This window comes from Aspergillus multicolor (assembly GCF_047715735.1).
Source record: "Aspergillus multicolor strain CBS 133.54 unplaced genomic scaffold BDW74scaffold_1, whole genome shotgun sequence".
Taxonomy (NCBI): domain Eukaryota; kingdom Fungi; phylum Ascomycota; class Eurotiomycetes; order Eurotiales; family Aspergillaceae; genus Aspergillus; species Aspergillus multicolor.
In genome coordinates, this window is record NW_027395952.1 from 1,490,678 (window position 1) to 1,513,991 (window position 23,314).

At 51.8% G+C, this 23,314-nt stretch overlaps 10 protein-coding genes across 10 annotated transcripts; 5 read left to right on the forward strand and 5 right to left on the reverse strand.

Annotated features, from left to right (window-relative positions):
- The first annotated feature begins 144 nt into the window (after positions 1 to 144).
- On the forward strand, positions 145 to 2,410 carry BDW74DRAFT_142352 (glycoside hydrolase family 16 protein). The gene is made up of 3 exons (XM_073722712.1): positions 145 to 518; positions 566 to 1,120; positions 1,192 to 2,410. Exons 1-3 carry the CDS (start codon positions 422 to 424, stop codon positions 1,953 to 1,955), a joined length of 1,416 nt encoding a protein of 471 aa, XP_073589780.1. The 5' UTR covers positions 145 to 421; the 3' UTR covers positions 1,956 to 2,410.
- A 1,299-nt stretch (positions 2,411 to 3,709) lies between these two features.
- On the reverse strand, positions 3,710 to 4,845 carry BDW74DRAFT_172509 (MIP/aquaporin family protein; the record flags this gene model as incomplete). Its single annotated transcript, XM_073727550.1, has 3 exons — positions 3,710 to 3,874; positions 3,928 to 4,474; positions 4,547 to 4,845. The coding sequence occupies 3 exons, from the start codon at positions 4,843 to 4,845 to the stop codon at positions 3,710 to 3,712; spliced, it is 1,011 nt and encodes a 336-aa protein (XP_073589781.1).
- Positions 4,846 to 6,981: 2,136 nt separating this feature from the next.
- Positions 6,982 to 9,129, forward strand: BDW74DRAFT_184589 (glycerol kinase; the record flags this gene model as incomplete). The annotated part of the gene is made up of 4 exons (XM_073730852.1): positions 6,982 to 7,115; positions 7,169 to 8,154; positions 8,210 to 8,376; positions 8,458 to 9,129. The coding sequence occupies 4 exons, from the start codon at positions 6,982 to 6,984 to the stop codon at positions 9,004 to 9,006; spliced, it is 1,836 nt and encodes a 611-aa protein (XP_073589782.1). The 3' UTR covers positions 9,007 to 9,129.
- On the reverse strand, positions 9,130 to 11,100 carry BDW74DRAFT_5274 (cytochrome P450). The gene is made up of 3 exons (XM_073733059.1): positions 10,833 to 11,100; positions 10,213 to 10,777; positions 9,130 to 10,160 (listed from the first exon to the last, which is right to left on the reverse strand). Exons 1-3 carry the CDS (start codon positions 10,990 to 10,992, stop codon positions 9,254 to 9,256), a joined length of 1,632 nt encoding a protein of 543 aa, XP_073589783.1. The 5' UTR covers positions 10,993 to 11,100; the 3' UTR covers positions 9,130 to 9,253.
- A 481-nt stretch (positions 11,101 to 11,581) lies between these two features.
- BDW74DRAFT_172512 (uncharacterized protein) lies at positions 11,582 to 13,429 on the reverse strand (the record flags this gene model as incomplete). The annotated part of the gene is made up of 1 exon (XM_073727551.1): positions 11,582 to 13,429. One exon carries the CDS (start codon positions 13,427 to 13,429, stop codon positions 11,582 to 11,584), a length of 1,848 nt encoding a protein of 615 aa, XP_073589784.1.
- A 235-nt stretch (positions 13,430 to 13,664) lies between these two features.
- On the reverse strand, positions 13,665 to 15,709 carry BDW74DRAFT_142358 (uncharacterized protein). The gene is made up of 3 exons (XM_073722713.1): positions 15,161 to 15,709; positions 13,966 to 15,107; positions 13,665 to 13,909 (listed from the first exon to the last, which is right to left on the reverse strand). Exons 1-3 carry the CDS (start codon positions 15,399 to 15,401, stop codon positions 13,784 to 13,786), a joined length of 1,509 nt encoding a protein of 502 aa, XP_073589785.1. The 5' UTR covers positions 15,402 to 15,709; the 3' UTR covers positions 13,665 to 13,783.
- Positions 15,710 to 16,167: 458 nt separating this feature from the next.
- On the forward strand, positions 16,168 to 18,321 carry BDW74DRAFT_142359 (mRNA-binding protein NAB2). Its single transcript, XM_073722714.1, has 2 exons — positions 16,168 to 16,919; positions 16,976 to 18,321. Exons 1-2 carry the CDS (start codon positions 16,498 to 16,500, stop codon positions 18,069 to 18,071), a joined length of 1,518 nt encoding a protein of 505 aa, XP_073589786.1. The 5' UTR covers positions 16,168 to 16,497; the 3' UTR covers positions 18,072 to 18,321.
- A 541-nt stretch (positions 18,322 to 18,862) lies between these two features.
- Positions 18,863 to 20,499, forward strand: hem14 (oxygen-dependent protoporphyrinogen oxidase; the record flags this gene model as incomplete). The annotated part of the gene is made up of 3 exons (XM_073727552.1): positions 18,863 to 18,889; positions 18,954 to 19,649; positions 19,711 to 20,499. The coding sequence occupies 3 exons, from the start codon at positions 18,863 to 18,865 to the stop codon at positions 20,497 to 20,499; spliced, it is 1,512 nt and encodes a 503-aa protein (XP_073589787.1).
- Positions 20,500 to 20,764: 265 nt separating this feature from the next.
- BDW74DRAFT_5297 (putative RNA binding protein Pym) lies at positions 20,765 to 21,891 on the reverse strand. The gene has a single exon (XM_073733065.1). It carries the CDS (start codon positions 21,702 to 21,704, stop codon positions 21,030 to 21,032), a length of 675 nt encoding a protein of 224 aa, XP_073589788.1. The 5' UTR covers positions 21,705 to 21,891; the 3' UTR covers positions 20,765 to 21,029.
- Positions 21,892 to 22,073: 182 nt separating this feature from the next.
- BDW74DRAFT_142367 (cytochrome b-c1 complex subunit 9) lies at positions 22,074 to 22,995 on the forward strand. Its single transcript, XM_073722715.1, has 5 exons — positions 22,074 to 22,180; positions 22,244 to 22,263; positions 22,355 to 22,420; positions 22,485 to 22,533; positions 22,593 to 22,995. Exons 1-5 carry the CDS (start codon positions 22,169 to 22,171, stop codon positions 22,653 to 22,655), a joined length of 210 nt encoding a protein of 69 aa, XP_073589789.1. The 5' UTR covers positions 22,074 to 22,168; the 3' UTR covers positions 22,656 to 22,995.
- The last annotated feature ends 319 nt before the right edge of the window (positions 22,996 to 23,314 follow it).

The following is a 23,314-nucleotide window of genomic DNA, read 5'->3' on the forward strand; positions in this document are numbered from 1 at the left end:
CCGATCAACATTGAGCTCATAGAGGGCTGATCTGCCTCCAGAATCCGGTGGCTGGACGAATCTACTGCCCGACTCTCTGCCGACAGATGTTCTGGGCTTGACATCAGCCGCTTCACCATGAATCAGGCCCTGGTCTCTTTAAATAGCATGCGCTGGATTTTCTGGCCCGACATGATGACCGCCCTTTCAGATTTCGATGCCTTTGGTCGCTCGACCTGCACCTTCCTCGAGTGACCAGACGCCGGCGCTGCTGCACCAGAGACGCTGAATATCTCAGCAACAACAACCGACAGACCTCAACAAACCTTCGTATTCTTGTGTCTTTTTAGTCGTCGTAGCTTTCGCTTTTTATTCTTGACTGACGATTTGTACATACCTGTTTTTGGCTCGTGCCTTTCACCTATTCAGTCTTCCCTTCGCCATGAAACTCCGGCTCAATTGCTCGGCCGTTGGCCTTCTCTCATACTTGACCGTGGTTGCGGCTCAAACCTATACTGACTGCAATCCTCTGGAGCAGAGTAAGCGCCTTTATCTCTACTCAGAGTATCGTACTAATATCCTGAAGGTTGTCCCGCAGATCCCGCACTGGGCCGCTCCGCCAACTACGATTTCACCAACGGCGCTTCGGACGACTTTACTGAAGTCATGTCACCGTCGTATGGCGCCGATGGGGCGAGTTTCACAGTATCAAAACAAGGCGATGCTCCGCTGATACAATCCAATTGGTATATCATGTTCGGGCATGTCGAATTTATGATCAAGGCTGCACCGGGAACGGGTATTGTCAGCAGCGCTGTCCTGCAATCGGACGATCTGGACGAGATTGATTGGGAGTGGCTAGGGGGAAACAACGAAAATGTTCAAACAAATTATTTCGGGAAGGGCAACACCGCCACTTACAACCGCGCAGCTACCCATGCCAATAAAGGGAACCACGATACCTTTCACACGTACACCATCGACTGGACTTCATCCCATGTCGTATGGCAGATCGACGGCCAAACAGTTCGCGTACTTACCCCCGACTCGGCAGAAACCAACCAATACCCTCAGACGCCTATGATGGTCAAGGTTGGAGTTTGGGCAGGTGGTGACCCCACCAACAACGAGGGCACTATCCGTGAGTTCTTTCTCCTCCACATCTCTGTCGGAGCGATTTGAGAAGAACAGCACTTACTGATATATTTTTAGAATGGGCGGGCGGCGAGACCGACTATACTGCTGGACCTTTCACCATGTACCTGAAGTCTATCAAAGTGACCGACTATTCGACTGGCAACTCCTACTCATACGGTGATAACAGTGGGTCATGGGATTCCATAGTGTCAGACGGTGGCAAAGTCAACGGCAACAGTGCTGCTCAGTCTATGACTGAGGTTGGGACGGTGCCCTCAATAACCGCGACTGCCGACAGTGGACCAATCCCATTCGAGGGGACGCACCGCGAAACCACAAGTTTTACCACGCCCAGCATCTATCCTTGGGTTCCCCGACCAAGCAACAGCGACGACTCGGACTCTTCCCCGTCTACAGATTTGCCAGGAGATTGGCACTTTGCCGGCAGCGGAAAAGCCCAACCACCCAGCCGGTCCTCTATGAGTGAGCATTGCCCACACTTCCGTTTTGTTCCCTGGTCGAATTTCATGCTAAAGCGATGCCTTTTCACAACTCAGTATACGCGCCCGTCTACGCATGCCTCGTATCACTTCTGGTCGGGTTTATACTTCCCCTCCGACCCTGAAAGCACGCAAGAAGCTCCTCAATGGGTGTTCCCTGAAGCGGAGTCGGCAGAGCTATCCGAAGAAATGACCGAAGATATCGAAAGAATCGCGGCCAAATCAGAACAAGGCCGCAGCAGGGCACGGACTGTCAACGCCGCGAAACGCGTGTTTGACGTCCCTTGGGTCCTCGGTGCATCATGTGCGCTTTTAGGTAGCTTACTAGCTTCTGCCTGAGCAGGCCAGTCTGCCACCGGCGGCATCATCGAGCCCTGACCCTGCAGCCGCATTCAATTACGACTCTTATGAGATATAAGCCTAATGAGCACGGATGAACGACTTTCTTACGGTTACAGCGCTCGTCTGTCAGAACGATCTAATTCTGTTTTTCCTCTTTCCTAGTCTTGGTCCCAATAATACATGCCTTACCATCAATGTGGCAACGGCGCAAACCCCCGACGGGAACCTATGCAGTCGCCCCTCAGTTCACGAATCCCTACTTCTCCTCATGTACAATATCCATGTCCTTTTGAAACCATCTATAGATTCCTACCTATCCAGTCGTGTTACTTGGAATTGTCTTTTTCGAGCAAGGGCCGTTGATGTCTCTTGCCTGCTCGAGCGATCTACCTAATCATGCATTCATGCTTTGTCTGGAGAATTCTCACATCCCGTATGGCTAGATTATCAATACCGAATACATCATTACAGCTTCTTGTTACAGCTTTTGATACCAAGGAGGAGTCTGCAGGAGTGGCTATCTCGGTAGACAAGACTAGCCCGTGCTTGCTTTAAAGGATTCAAGCAAGAATATAACGATGTGCCGTCTTTGATCCTACCCTACTGTCATCGACCCCCTGTGGCTAGCCAGAACCTATCCATATTCCTGCAAGTACGGAGCATTACATGTACATCTGCATGGCCAATGGACACTTGCCCCACATTCCGCACCCTCGCGCAAATCCGGAGAAGGGCTGCGCCTCCTTAGCAGGAAATCCTATTATGCGGGGAAAGCCAGAACAAATCACCGCTGCGCATAGTGTCGGATGACGGCAAATAACGCTGAGGTACAAGGCTATATCAAACCCCACAGTACCCAAGGAGCGGGGTGCATATTATAGCCTCTAATCTTAATTGCCATCCGGGACGCCGGGAGTACGGTGTAAACAGGCTATATATCAGGCGTTCCAATAGTCTCAATCTCGGCAGTTGAAGTTGGAGATGGGGATAGGACGTGACGTTGACGAGCTTATGCATGGTCTAAATCTTTTTCTCCGCACGTTAGTACATGTGTACTATGTCCTGTATGTACCCCGGGTCTCAGCCCTCAGCCCTCAGCTCTCGGGCCTTGGGCCTTGGACCTAGACCGTACCGTAGGATTGTCCCATGTCTGTCCAGACCATGGACGGTCCATGCGTCTTATAAGACGGGATCACAGGCGGAAGAGGCGTGGTCGAGACCACCTGTTCTTCGCGGGCTGCAGCGCAGCTTCACTGCAATGCTACATTGATGTGCCGCGTCAAGTGACCCGAGTTCCAATGCTTAGGTAGTATGCCGGAACTTGGCTGCAGGTCTTACGAGCCCGCCTCCAGGCTCTTGGATAGAACGGATCATGTATGTACGGTATGCGGTGGGATTGGATGTGTAAATGACAACCACAACGACAATGACAGGGAAGCCAGCGGTATGTACATGTCCTAGGTACAAGCTAGCCGCACCGGCGAATTCTATCTCTCCAATACATGTACTTGTGTGCGTATTGAGTGGCAGTGGTTTGAGATACATGCGGACGGGAAATAATGCTCGTAGTCATGCTCAGCCTGGAATAGTGATGGGTGTAAAGATTCTGGAAGGATGCCGGGAAATCCGGTAGGTTGCTGCGCCTGTACACGCATGCTGCTTATGAATCTCGGGTAATTGTTAAAAATGAAGCGCTATTGAAATGTCGCAGATGATACTTTGTTCAGTTTGCCTTCTCCTAACATCGGAAATTAAACAGGGCTGTGGTTGTTTTGTTGTTTCTCAGCTCCCGGCTTGACAAAGCGGCGTAGCCCTAAGTACGGCATGTTGGTTGGGCTGTCCGGACCCACGTAGAGGAACATATCGTACACCCAGCCGCCAAACGTGCATCCAAAGAAGGGCGCAACGACAGGTACCTTTGAAAGAAGACGTTAGCAAGCGGTTATAGATAGATGTTTTATACGCCTACCCAAAAGTAATAGTTTCCGGCCTTCCACACCTCGGACCCATACCCAAGCATGTACGAGACCAATCTGGGTCCAAAGTCTCGGGCAAGATTGATGGCATAGCCTGTCTCCCAACCGAAGCATGCACCAATGCCAAAGATCGTGAAGAACATGGCGAGAGGCAACAAAGGTCCAGCGGCCATGTTCCCACTGTCGGTCAAGGCGAAGATGATAAACATCAGGATTGAACTAGCGACGAACTCGGAGAAGAATTGTCCTGTTCGAGTCATAAAGTCCGCTGGATAGGTACAGAATATACCCGCCGACGCCGTGTCGGAGTACCCAGGGACAGTCCTGATGTCTGGTCCTCCCTCAAACACATCGATTGCTGACTTGTAGTTTCCGTAGACTATTGCAGCAGCGCACATGCCTCCAAGCAGCTGTGAGACGGCGTATATAGGCCACTTGCGCCAGGGAAACTTGCGGAAGACGCAAAACGCGAAGGTAACGGCAGGGTTTAGATGGGACCCCGATATACCGCTAACGTAGACGCCTAGCATAACTCCGAGACTATATTAGGAAACTGGTGTCAGACTCGAGAGTAAATGTAAGAGCGAGAGAGGAGAGAGGAGAGATACTCACCCCCATCCCCATGATATAGACTGGTAGTCTCCTTTCTGGTTGTTGCTGAGAACGACCTGGGCGACTACTCCATTGCCGAAGAGGATCAGTATCATAGTACCGAAGAACTCTGAGAAGGCCTCGCGACATGACGCTCTTATCCTTGTCCACAAGGGCTTTGGATGAGCTTCGATTGTTGCGTGCTCTGCTTCGGTAGTCTCAGAGGCTGGGCTCACTCCGAGGACAGAGTCTCGCTTGTTGCTTGCTTGTAAAGAAACCTTCATGTCCTCGGGGATGTTGATCCCGTCGACAACGGGCATAATGGCAGCCATGAAAATAAGAATGGGGCAAAGGTAAAGATGAGATTGGTCTGTCAAGCGTAGAGTAGATTTATGACCTTGATATATGCCGGACGACGAGTTGAAGTAGATATGAGAACGAAATAATTGTGCCTCAGAGTTTCCGTGCGAGGTGTGCAACATATCCTACATCTAACTCCTTATTAGCATGCATGGTGTCACCTCGTCCCCAATATCACACTGAGGCGGCTTACGATGAGAGCACTGGATAGTTGTGAATACCCAAGAGATCCTGGCAAACTGCTCTGGCCATACGGAAGGCGATGACGTCTAGGATGGAGGAAGATGAAACTTAGCAAAGAGATCAAAGCGAGGCCAAGAATACCAGAACAGGTAATTGCAGAGAGACTGTCAATGGCCGGATCCGAGGGAGACGGGAGTCGGAGGATGAGGATGAGTGGAATTGAGCTTGGAAGATTGGCGGCGTAAGAGGGGGAGGGGAGTGCAAACAGACTGGAGGCCTTCCATTCACTGACCTGAGTCTACCAACTCTCTCTCTCCTCATCCTTGACGCCTCTCCCTTTCGCCTCCTCAAGCCACCACCTCCTTATTCTTGCATCCCTGCTCTTATCTTGAAACCAAGACTTGCTCATTCACTTTCCTGGATGCATTACCATTCCTTCCGGGATATTACCCGGTGGAGGCGTGCTGGACGATGCCATTCCAAGCCTATTGCGCCAAAGCACAAGCAAGCCATTTCTCCACCGTCAGAAGCAGAAGGGCCGAAGGAGAGTTGAATTCGTGTCACGCTTGCCTCTGGGGCGTCGAATCCTCAGCCGGTGCTTGGTGTGCGCGCGGTGCTTGTGTCACCTCCCAAACATTAGCTTCTGCAAGGATAAAAGACGTTTCTCTTCGCGATGAGTAGTTCCCTCTGTCTCAGGTTTCACCATTGCCAATACAACTGGCCGAGTGCAGTATCTCTGACGTCTCCATCCAGGGTACAGCTGCTGCTCCTTCCCGGAATACGGGGATTGGATACACCTCTATCCGAACTCCCATACTTGTTTAGTAGAGTCCAGGGAACAATGCGGCTCTGTGACATCAATCGCCATATTGTGGTCTCGTTTACGATGTTCTGGAATGTTTGGGTGGAGACTAGAGAGCAGTAGCGCTGCGTCGCTGGATCCATACGCCTCAATCATCATTCGTCTATCGCCGGCTGTCATGTGGAGGTGTGGAGGTGGATAACGCTCAGGGTTGGAGCTTGGCAGTCCTTTTCTCGACGTTGGACCACGACTTTCGATGCCGCTGGATACTTTGCTCAAGTTTGCCGGACACAGGTCCTTCATACCCGGACCAGGTACCTTCAGAGAAGTCTCATTGAATTGCCTGGCCGATAAAGGCCTTAGACGGCAGAGGCATCATCAAAGACAAGATCTTTGTGATCCGCACGGCCACCCCTGTATCGGACCATTCAGATCGGCGACTGGAGTCTTCCCGACTCTTCCGACAGCTCAGATCGACAATTACCCCACCGAGCATCTTCCCCACGAACGCAAGCCCAGCCTGCTGGGCCAGACAGGATCACGAGGGCTATATCTGACACGGTATACATGGAAGTCTGACGTGGTGTACATGGACAACCAACACCTCCGTCAAGGGCTCGGATACCCCCGGAGCGTGGAGAGCGTAGTTCGAAGGATTCACTAGTATGAAATGCAAAGCCCACGCTGGCTGAGATTACAAGCGGTTCTCATCGAGGAGTACCATCGTCCCGCCTCCTCGGAAACGAGTCTTGGTCTTCCAAGGGTGCCATTCCCCCTTCGGTGCCGCTAGCATGGGTCGAGGTGAGATTCCTCTCTCGGCAGCTGCCCCTCTCCTGTTCGGGGCGATTTCCCCCGCAGACGATGGAAGGCAGACGGAAAAATTGTGAAACCACGCGTCGTACTCATGGCTTGGTTGAACAGTTATTTAAACAAAGTTGGAGGCACAACACTTCCCTCCCTGCCTAACTTGTGACGACTGCAATATTGCCTTGTACGCACCTGTTACTTTCCTGTCAACCATTGCACACTTCAATCAATCGACAAGACTGCGCTCAATTTATTTCCCGCGGCGAGCATCCCATTTATCCTCTGACATTGAGGTCCATCGATCATGGATTCAACAGAGATCTTTGTCGGTTCCATCGACCAGGGGACTACCAGCACTCGGTTCCTGATCTTTAACCGTGAAGGAGAGCCCATTGCATCGCACCAGGTCGAGTTCCAGCAAATATATCCTCACCCGGGGTAATTGGCTTCCAGTTTGCTTTACCTCTGGACAGCGCTAACACATTGGGCAGATGGCACGAGCACGACCCGCTTGAGCTTGTGTCGTCTGTGGAGACATGCGTCGAAGAAGCTGTCCAACAATTAGAGACCAATGGAAACGATCGGCAGTCCATAAAGGCCGTCGGTATCACCAATCAGCGAGAGACTACGGTGGTCTGGGATTACGAGACCGGCGAGCCACTTTACAATGCGATTGTCTGGACGGATACCCGCTCGCAAGCTGTTGTTGACGAACTAAAAAAGAAGCCCGAGGCCTCGAAACTACAAGAAATCTGTGGTCTGCCGCTTTCGACCTACTCCTCTTCTTCCAAGCTCCTCTGGATGCTTACAAACGTTCGCAAAGTCAGAGATGCGTATGAAAAGGGCACATTGGCGTTTGGAACCGTGGATTCCTGGCTGGTCTACCGACTAAATGGCGGAAGCAAAGCCAATGTCTTCGTCTCGGATTGCACGAATGCATCTCGCACAATGTTCATGAATCTCGAAACACTGGAGTACGATAACTTCTTGCTGGATTTCTTCGGCATCAGAGGACGAGTGCACCTGCCCAAGATTGTTCCCTCCTCCGATGCATCGGCCTACGGTGCACTCTCCACCGGTTGTCTTGAAGGCGTCCCCATCATGGGTTGCCTTGGAGATCAGTCTTCGGCCCTTGTAGGACAGAAGGGCTTCTCACCTGGCATGGCCAAGAACACGTACGGCACCGGGTGCTTTCTGTTATACAATGTGGGAGACAAGCCGGTTATCTCCAAACATGGTCTTCTTGCAACTATAGCATACAACTTCGACGGACGGCCGGTGTATGCTCTTGAAGGAAGTATTGCAGTCGGCGGTTCCGGGATCAAGTTCCTGCAGAACAACTTGGAGTTTTTCAAGGAGTCAAAGGAGGTGAACGATTTAGCCCTAACTGTGGAAGATAATGGCGGATGTGTCTTTGTTACCGCATTCAGCGGGCTCTATGCCCCATACTGGATTGACGATGCAAAGGGAACGATATGTAAGCCAATCCGATTGCCAGCCCTATACGCGGATACTAACATGGATGCGAACAGTTGGAATCACCCAATACACCCAGAAAGGCCACATTGCGCGAGCAACCCTCGAAGCGACCTGTTTCCAGACCAAGGCAATCCTAGACGCTATGGAGAAAGACAGCGGGCATGCCCTGTCCGAGCTCGCCGTCGACGGGGGAATGAGCAACTCAGACCTCGCAATGCAGGTGCGAAATCCCAGCAGCCCTAACCAAGTCTACCTCTACGAGCACACCAATGCTAACCAAGCCTTCTTCCTATCTCCATAGATTCAAGCCGACCTCATCTCCATCCCCGTCTACCGCCCCAAGATGCGCGAAACTACAGCCCTCGGCGCCGCCATCGCCGCAGGGCTCGCCGTCGGCCTCTGGCGCAACTTCGCCGAGCTCCGCGACATCAACCGCGGCGGCGGCACCGTCTTCCGCCCCCAAATCGACATCGACAAGAGCCGCGAGCAGTTTAGTCTCTGGGAGAAAGCAGTCAATATGTGTAGGGGATGGCTAGGCGATAAGTCTCAGCCCAGCGAACAGCAGAACGGCCTGAAAGAGAAAAAGACCCAAACGGTCGGTCTGAGTAAAGGTGGTAACGGCGTTGTGGATGCTACTTCTACTGCTACTGCTACCAGTATGAACATCCTATCATCGCCACCCCCGCCCAAGATGAATGGCGAGTTGGTGCTGTCTAAGGCTGCACCGTGGATCAATATTTCCGGCGACTTAGGCGATGCAGATGATCAGGATTTGTTCTTGGAGTTAAGGAAATTGGAAATTCTGCAGCGGTTGAAGAGGATGGGGAAGGTTAAGGTTACGTATCTTTGAGATCGGGTTTCGAGTTAGGGTTAGGTATCGGTGGATCTCTATAGGCTTTGTATGTATGTATATCACCTTCGTGTCTTTTTCCGAGGTCCGGTGTAGCTTTGAGGTATGAATAGAACGAAACGCTGTTTCAAGCTGTGCAGGTTTCAGTGTGAATTACATATGCGCAACTTGTCGCACTTTGCTTGCATATACAAAACATACACAAAGAGCTAATATATACAAGTCTCAACCCCTCAAACAAAGACATTCAGACACTATGAACAGCCACCTTCTCACTCTCATCCACTCTGCCCTCCCCATCCCTCACAAATACACAATTCAACTCCGAAGCCGGCGTAAGCGTAACCTCGAACCGCAGTCTCGGATCCTCAACAACACTCTTCCCAACCTCGGGCACAGCCCTAATAACCTCAAACGCCTGTAGAATCCTCACAACCGTATACCCCATCTCAATCATCGCAAACTGCTGACCTATGCAGATCCTCGGACCGCCATTGAACGGGATAAACTGCCACGGTTTCGGCTGCCACCCGGAGACCCAGCGCTCTGGTTTCCACTGCGCGGGGTCGAAGTAGTTTAGTGCAGAGGGGGGATCGTAGTTTTCGGGGCTGCGCTGCATGATCATGGTGGAGTAGACGATGCGGGAGCCGGCTTTGACGGCGACGGGGGAGAGACCGTCGGGCCCGCCGCCGCGCGGGAGTGTTGTGTCCTTTAGCGAGAAGCGGACGTTGAATGGGACGACTGGGTAGAGGCGCATTGATTCGTTGAGGACGGCGTTGAGGTATTTCATTTCCTTGAGGTCTGCGTAGGAGGGTTTTTGGGCCGAGGCGCCGAGGCCGAGGCGAGAGGCTATCTCTTCGCGGAGTTTAGCGGTGACGTCGGGGTTGCGGGCTAATTCAAAGAGGCAGAAGGAGAGGGTTGCAGCTGTTGTGTCGCGGCCGGCGAGGAGCACGGCGACCAGTTGGTCACGGAGGGTGCGGCGGTCTTTGGTAAAGCGCGCGAGTGCGTGGAGGAAGGTGTCTCTCTTGGAGTGCTTCTGTTCTAATTCGGCCGGCGACATGGCGATGACGCGGTCGATGTAGGGTTTTATGAAGTCGTCCATGATTTTGAGTTTGCGGTGGAACTCCGTGCGTGAGAGCATGAACTTGAACACACTATTTGGGAAATTAGCATCGACACTTGTAACCAAATAATAAGTGAACATACCCAAGCCGGAAAAATTGTGCCTGACGGCGCTGCACGTAGCGGAAAGCTTCAGCGAATTCGGTTTCCGAATTCTGCAAGCTGTCTGTTCCATCGCCGAGGAGGTAGTCGGTGGCAGCATCCAAGGTGTAGCGGAAGAATAGAGACGTGACATCGACAACCTTGCTTCCATTCTCTCCAGCCAGCAGAGGAATCAGATGTTGAACGTGCTTTTCGAATATCTCCGTATCCACAAGGCGATCTCGTACGAACATAGGCCGAATAAGGTGCCGCGAGGCAGACCACTGCTCGCCATCGGTCACGAAGATGCTATCTCCCAGAAACTCGCGCCAATCGCGGTGGAAGGATTTCCCCTTGCCATAGTCAGAGAACTGTCCAGTGAGTATGGCCTTGATGTTCTCCGGGTCCCGAGTGAGTATGATACGGGTGGAAACCCCAGCATCCAGCTCCGCCGTCTTGTTTTCCTCCGCCAGAGGCGCCCCTTTGGCATCTCTCATCGATCCCGCCCAGAATTCGAGGTCTCGATCCGTCTTATTAGCTTGCATAGACTTGTAGATGAAGTCCATAGCTGGAGAAGTCTGTGTTAGTCCTTGCTGCCTTAGATTCGAGCAGGTCAAACAAACCATATGGAAGACGAAACTGGATTTTGGGAGCCCTGGCACCCAGACGCGAAAGCTGCCATTGTACCTGGAACTTGCGCGCCAGACAAGCGAAGAAGAATGCCCCCAGAAGGTAGAGGAGTGCCTGTCCCGGCGTCGTCCTGCTCACAAGCTCTTCAATCATACTGGATGCGGTGAGCGCGACAGACCAAACTCAAGTTATGTGCCTCAAAAGCAGGCAGGTTCCCAGGCGCTCGAACAGCGGAGAAGGGCGGAATTTGTAGACGTTGACAACCAACGTCTGGAAGACAAAAGGTTCCATGGCTCCACTGGGTCATGAGCACTGACCAAGAAGAGAATGGAGAGCGACCATTCAGCGTGGGGAGAATGCGAAATTATTCATGGGCACATGTCTGAGGATAGGCCAGCTCCATACCCCATTCGGATGTGCTTGCGAACCCCGCGTTGACTTGGCGGCTGGCGGGTGGGCATTCGGCCGTGCCCGAGGCATCGTGATGATAGCACTCAGCGAGCTCTTTGTCGCCGATGAAAGGTTGGCGATGAAAGATACGGTTCGATGTCTTCGGCCTGCGGGGAAGGGAGAAGAAGATGGCTGAGTCTGATGCAAGACAGTAGCACATGGTCACGTGATGGGCGCCTACTTTCACATGCTTCTACAGGAGGAACTGGTAGATAAGGCTTGGAACCAGTGGAGCGCACGTCTTGAGATTAATACTACAGCAGCTAGCTAAGAAGAAACCGGCAGCTCAGGCTTAGTTCATGATGCATGTATCCAAACGAAAAAGAGCGTCATCAGAAACATCAGAGCAATCGGACCGCGGCACATCTGCTTTGCAGGTATCGAGTCCTTGACACATTGCTGTCTCCTCTGGAACGGTTTCTAGGCTCGAATGAGCAGGTCCTTTCAGTTCTAAGGTCTCCAGAGCCTGTACTACTTTCTGCTCTTCCCCCTCCTCCATGTTCTTCCTCTCTTCCTCTTGCTTCTCCCTCTCTTCCTCTTGCTTCTCCCTCTCTTCCTGCTTCTCCCTCTCTTCCTGCTCCTTTGCCTCTTCCTTCATCTTCACTTGTTCCTCCTTCTTCACCTCTTGCTGCTTCTTCGCCTGCTCATCCCTCTTTGCCTGTTCCATAGCCTCCCGAATTTGTTCCATCTTGAGCTCATACTCCTCCTTAGCAGTCTTTGCCCACGCGACCAATCGCCCAGGGTTCAATAGGCACCAGATAACCACATCTCGGGCAGCATAGGTGTCCTCAAGGCAATCGTGGCCCTTCTTACCTTCAACCTGGATATCCCTATCTAGGAAGAGCTTCGCGACCGTTTTCAGAGCCCAGATTCGTCTCATAGGCACGTTCGGTTCGGGGTTGAAGACTGGCTCGGCCGACAGTATTGCGGAGTCGACGACAGTTGGGTGGATTACGCGTAGCACTTTCAGGTCGTTGTCAAGGCTATGGCCAACGAGCACGGTGTCTGCGTCGGCATATCGCCACAATGCCCGTTGAGCTGCTTGCCATCCGAACAGTGCCTTTCCCGATCTTACAGCAGCATTCATCGCGAATGCTGTAACGCCGCTGACGCGCGTTCTCCAGTCAATGACTCTTCTCGTAGGCTGAACGTAGTGGTTTATAAGAACCTCTCCAGTGAAAAAGTCGACGGCACTTAGAAAGGCCAATTGATCCTGACGTCCTTCAACTGCAACCATCTCACAGTCGAGTGCTATTGCTTTTCTGACCCCATATCGTCTTATCCCAGTGGACTTTGGCGTGTGGCTGAATAAAATCATCTCACCGGGCCTTTTGGACGATTTGTCATTTTTGGGGTTGTCTTCTGTGGACTTGTTTTGGGACGGTGGACCATGGCCACGCGACTGGTCATCTGAAGAATCCCCATTGATCATGTTGATTTGACGAGGTGTCCTAGGCTCACTGGCCTCGTTGGACAGTGTACCCTTCCCGGGCTGCTCGTGGTCGCGTATCTGCTCTTCCTGAACCTTACCGCCATCGGCAATACTGGTTTGTTCAGGAGGACTATTCTCACTGACGTCCTTAGGCAGCACATCCCTCTCCGACCCATTCTGACCGAGCGACTTCTCTCCCTCGACCTTCCCACCAACGCCATTCGCCGCGCCAGGCGCCTTCGCACCCTTCTCCACCTTCTTCCCCCTCTGCCTCGGTTTCCTCTCAGGCGGCTCAACAGTCATCCTGTACCTCTGAACCTGAAGGCGCGCAGCACTATGACAACTAGCCAAAAGCCTGTCCAATACGAGAACGCGTTCCTCATCCGAAAGAACAATAAATTCGCGGCCAAGCGTAGACCGATCCAAGCGAAGGTTCCGAGGAATCGCCAGAGCTACCGGACGCGGCTGTCGAGTATGACTATTCATCTTGCGCTCGGCGACTGCTCTCGTTCCCTTCTCCGCCGCGGAGGTGCTCGGTTTGCCGGGTTTCGATCGATCATGGGGCTCAGCGGCGCCGGGGCGGTGGCCTACCGCAAGCTGATGCTCAGTGAGTGCCTCGGCGCTCCTGAATCTGCTTTTTCCGCAGGCCGGACATTTGAAAATCGCTGGTGCGGGTCTCGGCGATGAGGGATTCTGAGAGGGCTCCATTTGCGCTGGAAGGAAGTATTAAAGAGTAGGTAATAAGTAGAAGGGAGCGTAGGGAGAATTGTCTGACCCGATCCGACACTTCATATGGGCAGACGTGAGTGGTGAGTCAGGAGAGGGGGAAGGAGAGTACAAGAGGTCTGGTGTGGCCGAAAGGAGCAGCACCTTCCTGCAGAATTCCGAGACACGTACCAGGTGAATGCATCCGTGAATTCACAAAACTGACAACTTGTGAATAGGTTGATTCTCTGCGTCAGGCAAGGAGAAATTGAACATGGAAAGAGATTATATTCAAGAGAAACAAAGCTGAGGATCACTATCTCCGCATCCAGCTGTTCAACACCCGGTATGCTTATATTACATGAGTAGCTTAGGGCCGTGGTACTTGCGCTTCTCGAGCTCCATCGACTTGGCGTTGATACCCGTTCGCTCCGGGAAGCCTTCAAACGACACTGCATACGTGGCAACAGTGTGGGCAACCAGCTGCAAAGCAGTGAATGGTCAGACTTTGTTTGATTACTGAAAAGATAGTAACATACCTTACTATTGAGCTCCCAAGCAGTCGCGTTGACGTTCCTAAAGTCATCGCACAACTGGTGGTAGCATGGATCATACCAGTTTCCTGCAATTCCCCCAAACATCTCCTGCTCTTCGGTGGTCTTCACACCTTCTGCGCCAGTAGCGATGCCACCGCCAGGGACTCCGTTTCGGATGAAACCATCGTAGTCACTCCTCCCATCGAATGGAATATAGGTGAAGTTGAGTCCATGGTCAATGTAAAACTTGGCGTAGAGATCACGCAATTCTTCGGATCCAACGGGATTCACCGCGTTCGTAGCATTGTAGACTTGGTAGGCAAAGTTAGGCGACGCCAGCATGTCATAGTCCATGAAAAGGCGGATCTTTAGGTTCTCCTCTTCGCTAAGAACAGAAACGTAGTAGTCTGAGCCCAGCAGACCCTCTTCCTCTGCCGCCCACCATGCGAAGCGTACGCAGTTGTTCACATCATACTTACTAAGTTGAGTCGCGACCTCAAGGAGAGTCAGGGTCCCAGAACCGTCGTCATTGATGCCAGGTCCTTCCGCGACGCTATCACTGTGGCCTCCAAGCATTACACAGTTGTTGGGGTCTCCTCCCTTCGTCTGCGCGATGATGTTCGTGGTATTGATCGTGTCGACTGTTGCATCAATATAAGCAATTGAATCGACCTTCTGGCCCTCCTTCAACTGCTTCACGAAGGGTGCGGCGTCGGCATCAGATATACCAAAAGTAGCAATGTGGTTTAGCGAAGGAGTTCCCAGCGTTCCGCTGACTTCCCCGTGCTCATTATTGTATACTACTGCGGCGACTGCGCCCGCTTTCCCGGCCAGCTCTGACTTGGTGCCGAAAGGACAAGTACCACGTTGGATTAGCGCAATTGCACCAGCAAGGTCGGCAGGGTAATCAGCCGCTTCGCACCCTTGTTTATCCACGAGGACCAGTGGGCCGTAGACAGGCTCCTTGTTCTTGGTTGGGGGCGTTAGCCCCATAGGGCGAGCTGACGCTGGCACCTCATGTCCAAGGACGAGGCGGGATTCGAAAACATTGCCCGAAACAGCAGGGAAGGACTGGTTTGTAACATCGTAGAAGTCGCCCAGCTCCACGATAGTAGAGTAGATATAGTCCAAAGTTCCCAGATGGCCTGAGTATTAGATGTAAGTACTTGTAATTGTACAGAGCGGCGGTCTGACGTACCCTTGCTGCCAATCACACGAGTCGGATGGTTGTATTCATCTATTCCACGTTCGGCCAGGCTATACAGAATCTTGGCCCTATCGAGAAGATTGCTCACATGGATCTGGGATTGCAACTCTTCAGAGCTCACGAGGGGTTTCTGCGCACCGCCGAGAGGCTGTTGATCGAAGGTCTCAGGGAGGGGAATTCCAAGGGCGGAGATGCCGCCGATCAGCCCCAGAGAGACTGCCGCTGACCTCATTGGGTCGACTGCCGCAATCTAACAATAAGAATAAAGATGTGCGATAAGAATAGAGCAGATATGGATAGTTTCTGAGGACCCTGGGAAAGTGAGGAGAAGGACGAGGTTATTGGATGGAACCGAGGACTGGGAAGCTTGACCGGCGGATGGTGTTTGCGTGACGCACTGACGCAGGGGTCCAATGCTTGGCGCCGGCTTATTGGGATTGAGGCTGTAGGGATGCGCAGGGACAAAAGACTCAGGAGGATAACAATAATTGCGATCTGGATATGGATAAAGAAGTGGGATAAAGGATATGTATCTCGAGGAATGTTGGGTTGAGGGAAGCTAAGTTACAGATATCAAGGCACCCAAAACAAACCTCTTTCCTCCTTCTGCTTCCAAAAGACGTGATCCTGACTCAGCTGGTCTGCATACACACGCAGTACCCTGTAACAAGATGGTGTATGGGGTGGGTTGGGTACCTTGCAATCAAGATGAGTGCTCTTTATATCTCTTGCTATCTAGATGCGGGAATGTCAGAGACTGTCTCAAAGCAACAAGCTCCTCTTAGAAGTTCAATCACACATCCGACGCTGTCTCTTTCTGTCTACCCTAAGGAAGCCATTATATATTGTTTACAGACTGACACTGTAGCACATACAGCACATCCACTTCCAAGTCCATTATGATGAATACAATCCTCATAGAGGAAATAACTCAACTTGAAGATGTTGAGCAAACAGACAAGCATTACTACTGGCACAAGACAGGAACAAAATGGGTTATTAAGGAGTGAGTGCATATATGCCTTAGTGATCAGGCTTCTGTATCTGCCTCACAACGCCACCTTCAGCTACCACGTGACTTAGTGGCTGAAGTTGTTCTGGGCATCTTTCATCATCCCGAAACTCGGTTGTCACGAAAGACAACAATTCTTTATCGCCTTTACCTATCCCTGATCGCTTTGTCCTGCTGCTCGTTTTATACCTTGCTGTGTGCCCTCTTACCTGGAGTCTATCAACAGGCAACGCAGGACTTTGCCACAGAATTTCCAAGCCGTCGCTTCCCTCTTTCCTATCGCGTTTCTTTCGGTTTCTGCGCCGGCGCAATCACCATGGCTACCGTTGCGGTTGGCACTCCGTTAGCGGAGGCATTGAGCAACGCTATTCAACCAAAACTGGTCGAGATGGGCTGGAGCTCCGACAGCAGCGATTCCGCCTTGACAGAGTATGTCATCTTAATGCTCGTCAACGGCAAGACACAGGAGCAAATTGCGAGCGAGCTTTCAAACGATCTACTTGGACTTGGCGAAGGCGACACACAAGCACTGGATTTTTCAAGGTGGCTCTTCGAGCAAGTCGACACTTTCAACCAGCAAATTAACGGCCAAAGTGCCCCGGCACCTAATGACAACGCCCAGGCGATTCCCTCGTTTAACGACGAAGAGACATCAACGCTTCAGCCGCAGAGCTATGAGAACGGCTCTCAATCATTTGACATGAATATGGGCGACGCAGGATTTTCGGAGGATGGAATGTAAGTGTTGCTCTAGGTGATCACGACTGAAATCGGACTAACGTTCAAAATCGCAGACCTACTGGACCGAAGTCGATGCGCAACGGCCGTCAGGGCAGCCAAAGCGGACGCGGAAGGATGCTGAATCAGATCAACCGGAACTTAGAGCGCGGCGATGTTGGTTTGCATCGTATCCGCGACCAGACTGGCGTCGGCCGAATAAACTCCCACGGCGCGCGTGGCGGGATTCGGGGCGGGCGCTTCAACCAGATTGGCAACGGAAGAGTGTTTGGCGGACGCGGTGGCATGGCAATGGGGAACAACCAGATGGTTGGTGCCGCAGGGAACCTGATGAACATGAACCCGAACGATCAGATGCATCTCATGTCTCTTCTTGAAGAACAAGCCCGGATGATGGCGCAATTCATGCCCGGCTTTGTCTCACCAGCGATAAACCCAGCTTTCCAGCAACCCGGCCAACAACGCTCTTTATCCGACCGAGTCGAACGACCAAGGGGCGGCCGCCAGCAGGGGGCATTTGGAAAACGAACGCATACTGATGACTCGAACAATGGAGACACTGATATGGATCTGGGGGCCGATCAGGCGACGGAAAATGGTGGACAGGATGGAAACAGCACAGATAATGTTTGCCACTTCAACCTTCGTTGTACGCGGAAAGACTGCCCCTTTGCCCACCAGTCCCCCGCTGCCCCCGAAGGTACTCCGGTCGATGTTTCGGACCCATGCTCTTACGGCGCGGCCTGCAAGAACCGGAAGTGTACCGGGCGACATCCGTCGCCAGCTGTGAAATCAGCCCACCAGGCAGAGGCACTTTGCAGGTTCTTCCCCAACTGCACGAATCCTCACTGTCACTTCAAGCATCCTTCTATGTCTCTTTGCCGCAATGGTGCAGATTGCACCACGCCAGACTGCAGGTTCACACATGTTCAAACCGCCTGCAAGTTTAATCCTTGTCTCAACCCTACTTGCCCTTACAAGCATGCCGAGGGCCAGAGAGGTGCTTTTGCGGATAAGGTGTGGACTGCAGACTCCGCCCAAGGCAAGGCGCGCGTTAGCGAGCGCAAGTTTGTCAACGACGAGGAAGCTCCCGAGGAGCTCATCAAGCCAGAAGCTGGCGCAGACGCTTCTTCACAGGAGATTGTGACATAGGCGGAATGATTCTCTCCGGACTATGAAACATTGAGCAATTCGATACCTCGCAAACAATTCTTCCGCATGATCTGACAACATGTATTATCTGCTTTTTCATTTGAGAACGACGGTCAAATGGTGGGATAGGCGTCTATTGTTCATTAATGCTATTGATATCACTGGGAATGGTTGAGTGGGATGAGCTTCCTGTAAATAGAACCTGGATACAAAATCATGTCGAACCACTGTTCGCTCGTCTTCGGCAGGGTTTCTTTCGCTCTCATAACTCTGTGCAAAAGTAGTGTATTATCTTTAACTTTAGAAATGGCCTACGTGCTACTGAGGACCTCGGGAGCCCTGGAGATCTACTAACTGCACTTGTAGCAGAAGCCTTGGCGTGGGGAAGCTAGTGGAGAGAGCGTCCGCACAGGTACAGACGGCGTTGCCTGACGTTTCCCTCACTGGCATTCTTCCACCCCCCGTTGACTCGTCTTCTCTTCGCTGAGATGCGTCCACCATGCACTTCTAATCATATATTGAGATACCTAGACAGGCCATTGAACTTGCTACGCAATGGCCAACGACGCGCTCTGCACGCGCTCCCAAACAGATACACCGTGGGCGTGATAGGCGGTGGTATCACTGGTCTCACAGCCGCCTACCGACTGGCCAGAGATCCACAAGTCTCCAAGGTCACAGTATATGAAAAGGGACCTCGCCTTGGCGGATGGATCCAGTCGGAGAAAATCAACGTGGAAAGAGGGGACATAGTTTTCGAGTATGGACCGCGCACATTGCGCGTTAGCACCATGGCCGCATTGCCTCTCTTGGACTTGGTATAGCTTGTTCTGATTCCCTGAATATCTCGAATTGGAGTACTGACATCAATGAACTCCGCAGATATGGGACCTGGGCTTGGAAGACCAGTTCCTCCTCACATCGAAGTCATCTCCGGCGAGCCAGAACCGCTATATCTACTACCCCGATCACCTCGTTCGTATGCCAGCGCCGCGCAAAGGGGCCAGTGCGTTATCTCTGGCTTCGGAAATAGTGAGTAGCCTGTGCAAAGAGCCTGTCTTCGAAGATGTGCTTGCCAGCTTCTGCAAGGAGCCCTTCGTCAAGATCGGCACCATGGCGCACAGACACAGCCATTATCCAGCAGACGAGTCCGTTAAGGAACTTATATCACGCCGGCTGTCCCCTAAAATAGCAGAAAATCTAGTTTCCAGCGTCTTCCATGGTATATATGCAGGCGACATTGATCGACTCAGTGCTGATACGCTTCTGGGCAGCTTGCGATTGCGGGAATTCAGAAGCGGCAGCATACTACGCGATTTATTTCGGTTTAAGAATCTTGAAATATCGTTGGAGGATGACTGGGTGGCCGCGAGCATGTTACGTCGCTCGAAACCGAAGCCCCACAGGGATTTACTAAAAACGATTGTAGATGAGAGCAGTACCTTAACTTTCAAGGATGGCGTTGGCCAGTTGGTAGACACTCTGGCTAGTGAGTTGAAACGGTCACCCAAAGTGGAAGTCGTCACATGCGCAAACGTCACAAGCATTCAGCAAGATCCCACCAATTCGGACCTCAGGGTTTGTGGCCATAACAAATTAAATACCTCCTCGCGCATGCAACTGACCTTCGTGCCTATAGGTCAAGGTCGAAAACGGAAAGCAACGCATTCACAACCGTCTCATTGCTACTAATCCACCTCGCGACCTTGCGAGGCAACTACAGAGCACACCCGATCACACGAAGCATCCCACTCTCGCAATAAATGCCCTACGGGAACACAACTACGCAACAACCACCATGGTTGTTAACCTATATTACTCGAATCCAGATCTGATCCCTACTCGAGGCTTCGGCTACCTGATCCCCAGGTCGATATCATTCGCGCAGAATCCAGAGCGAGCGCTAGGTGTGATCTTTGCTTCAGAAAGTAGCATAGGTCAGGATACGGTTCCTGGTACAAAACTAACAGTCATGATGGGTGGCCATTACTGGGACGGGTATCAAGAATCAGACTACCCGGACCACCATACTGCGGTTTCAATGGCTCAATCGCTCTTAAAGAGACATCTGGGTATCACGGATTCTCCCACGGTAACCCGCACTCGATTACAGCGCGATGCTATCCCTCAGCCCACTGTTGGGCACCAGAAACGTATGCACGATATCTCGAAGTACATGAGGTCTGAGCTCGACCAGCGTGTCACCGTTGCTGGAGCCTGGTACTCACGCAATGGTACCGGCGTAGTGGACAGTATCCGCCAGGCTTATTTAGCGACCCAGTTTGGTATTCAGGTCGAGGAACCAGGAATTAAGCTCAATGATACAGTAAAAGAACTCATAGGTGGCGGTATAACTACCAACCGTCGCTGGGCAATGACTAAACCTGGAGAGTTCTGGAAGTATTGGGGCAAAGATGATCGTCCTTAATATCATCTTGACTCTAGCATGGAGAGCTTTTGAGGATAGTACTGGTTTGGATTTGGCATGTCTAGTCACATAACAAATGCATTAGACAGGGAACAAAAATTGGGCAGCAGAGACCATCTCATCTAAACGCAGTTTGAAAATGTGAAATGATGCTGCTACCCCATTCTGTGTTCAGCAAACCTATTTCAGCTTGGCCCTCAGCTTTTTCACAATATTGGTTCTTTCCTGATCTCAGGCCCCATTAGCAAGCATAGAACAGGCTCTGAAAGTACACCGTGACCCAGAAGAGCTGTGCCATAAACTTGGTGCTTGGTGCGAGTGAGTGACTCGTCTAAAGCTGGCCTTGGTGATGGCAACCATACCACGATTGCTTGGCAACTGTTACAGCTGACCATGATAATAGATATCCATCTAACCATGGGGAGTGGGCTTCGCGACGTTCTGTATAGTAATATGTGCGAATGCATCAGATGCCTCTAGGGCGGGCAGACAGATGTTCCTCTTCAAACAATAATGAACCTTAGCCAGCCCTACTTTTCCGGTTTCTCCTCCTTCTCGCCTTTCTTGTCCTCCCCATTCGCATCGAATCCAAGTGCATCGAGTTGGCGAATCAACTCCTGGATCTTGATCACTTTCTCCAATTGCTCCGGCAGCAGCGCCTCTCCTTGGTTCTTCTTGTCGCTCAACTCCCGCGCCTGCTTAAGCTTCTTCTTTAAATTCCGAGCCTTCTTCTCCCGCTCCACCTCCGGGTCGACAGGGTCCGCAGGCGTAGATGCGTCTTGTTGCTGCTGCTTCGCCGGAGCCGCACGCCAGTTCTCGATCTGAGAAATGTCCTTTCCATTCGTAGTTGTTGCCGCCCCATCAGTTTCGGCCTTTGCTTTCTTCTTTGCTTCCCGTCTCTTCGCGTTCTTGTTGCTGGCTGCGCTGGCGCTACCCGAGACCGGCTTTGAGGCATCGCTGCCCGTCGGCGTCAGACCCTCTGCTCCCGGCACACCGCCGGTTTTCCCACGATTCTTCCATGCAGCTGCAGCGCGGTTCCGGTAGAGTTCCACGTCCTCGGGAGGGCGGTACCCGGGTCGGACTTTGATCTCTTTACGCTTTGACCCGTCGGCTCGCACTGAGGAGGGGATGTAGCGCTCTCCTGTGACTGCGTCGGTGGTGATTCCGGATTTGGTGACGTTTTCTTGTGAGTTGGGTGTGGCCATTGTGTTGTTGTTCGAGGTTCGGCACTATGTTCGGTGTTGGTGTTGGTGCCCTATGAGGGGCTGGCGAGATTGAGTGGTGCTTGGGATGAATAGTTGGGTGTTGAGGCCGGATGATTTCCCCGAATCCTTGAGAACCAGATTTTTAACTCTCAATGAATCCAGTAGTACCCGAGGATATCTGCACGGCAGGTTGGTTCTCGAACTAGAAGTCATACGGAGGGACTCGCAATTAAGGGCAGACATAAAAATTAGAGGTCCGGAGTAATAGTCCGCATTATGTAATAATACGTGCATAACAAGCCTTATGACTTCACTGGCCAATGAGCGGCCCGGGGATTCCCGCTGCTTTTCGACTCAAACCTCAAATCCGACGCTCCCCGTTGCCCGTTCAGTTGTGAGCATCTGAGTCCCTTTGCGCCCCCGCCCTTCTCTTCCTCTATCTTTCGTTGTTTATCCTCGTCACAATGGCCGGCGCTGTAAGTCCACTTACACAATTCCCGATGAAGTTCAATGGCTAACTGCAGGCCTCTCCGATCTAGCTCGCTACCTCCATCTACCAGTACGTCTCCCCTCGCCGGTCGCCAGCGGACGATAACTACGGATGCTATATCCCCGGCGTTGCTAACCAGCGAAATCTCAACGACTTATAGGACCCTTATCCGCCGAAATGCTGTCTACCTGACTGCCATCTTCGCTGGTGCTTTCGCTTTCGAAGTGTGCGTATCATAGTTCCGACCATACTCCTACGCTTTTCGCAATCTAACCATTGCCTCGAAATAGTGCCTTCGACACCTCCACCAACAAGATCTGGGACACCTGGAACCGCGGCGTACGTGTTTGACATGGACCCTCATCAGAACGGACAATGCTGACCAGCACCTGCTCTAGCGTCAATGGAAGGACATCAAGCACCAATACCTCAACAAGGCTGACGAGGAGGATGACGAGTAAATACGGGCTCCGGTAGTCGATCACCAACTGAAAATGCTACGATATCCAGGGGATGGCTGGGTCTGATCTTATACACCGAATCATGGGGGCTGATGTGCTATAGTCCAGGGTGTTTGTATCAAATAGAACTTTGACTTTTTGTAACTCTAACCTGACTCTGATTCACGCTTCTTTGGCTATAGACTCAGTGAGTCCTCATACTTGCTGCTGTGTTTGCTTTGCTTTGTGTTGTGCAATTATTGTGCAATTGCGGAGAATATGGAGTAGTGGTGCGATAGATGCCAAGCCCTGTGCTTCATAGGTGAAGTTAATAATGTCATTCCGATGCACAAGCCCTGAACAAGCTATTATTTCACATAACAAGGAGCTTGGGAATTCCTTTCACCCATCTTATATTAGCCTAGACCTGTCTTAAGTGGCAGGAGGCTCCATAAATACGACTCTGCAGACGCTGGTACGCCCATTCTCCGCCTCGGGCTGGGTTTCTCAGCCAGCTCTCTTTTCCCCACTGTGACATCGATTCACTGGGCGGCCACCGATTAATCCTCAGAACTTTCCATAACACGACTAAGGTCACTACTTAGTTCGCACTTTCCCTGAAGCCATATACCCTCACTTGTCAGGGATCAATTTACATCATACACCAAATAACTTTCTAC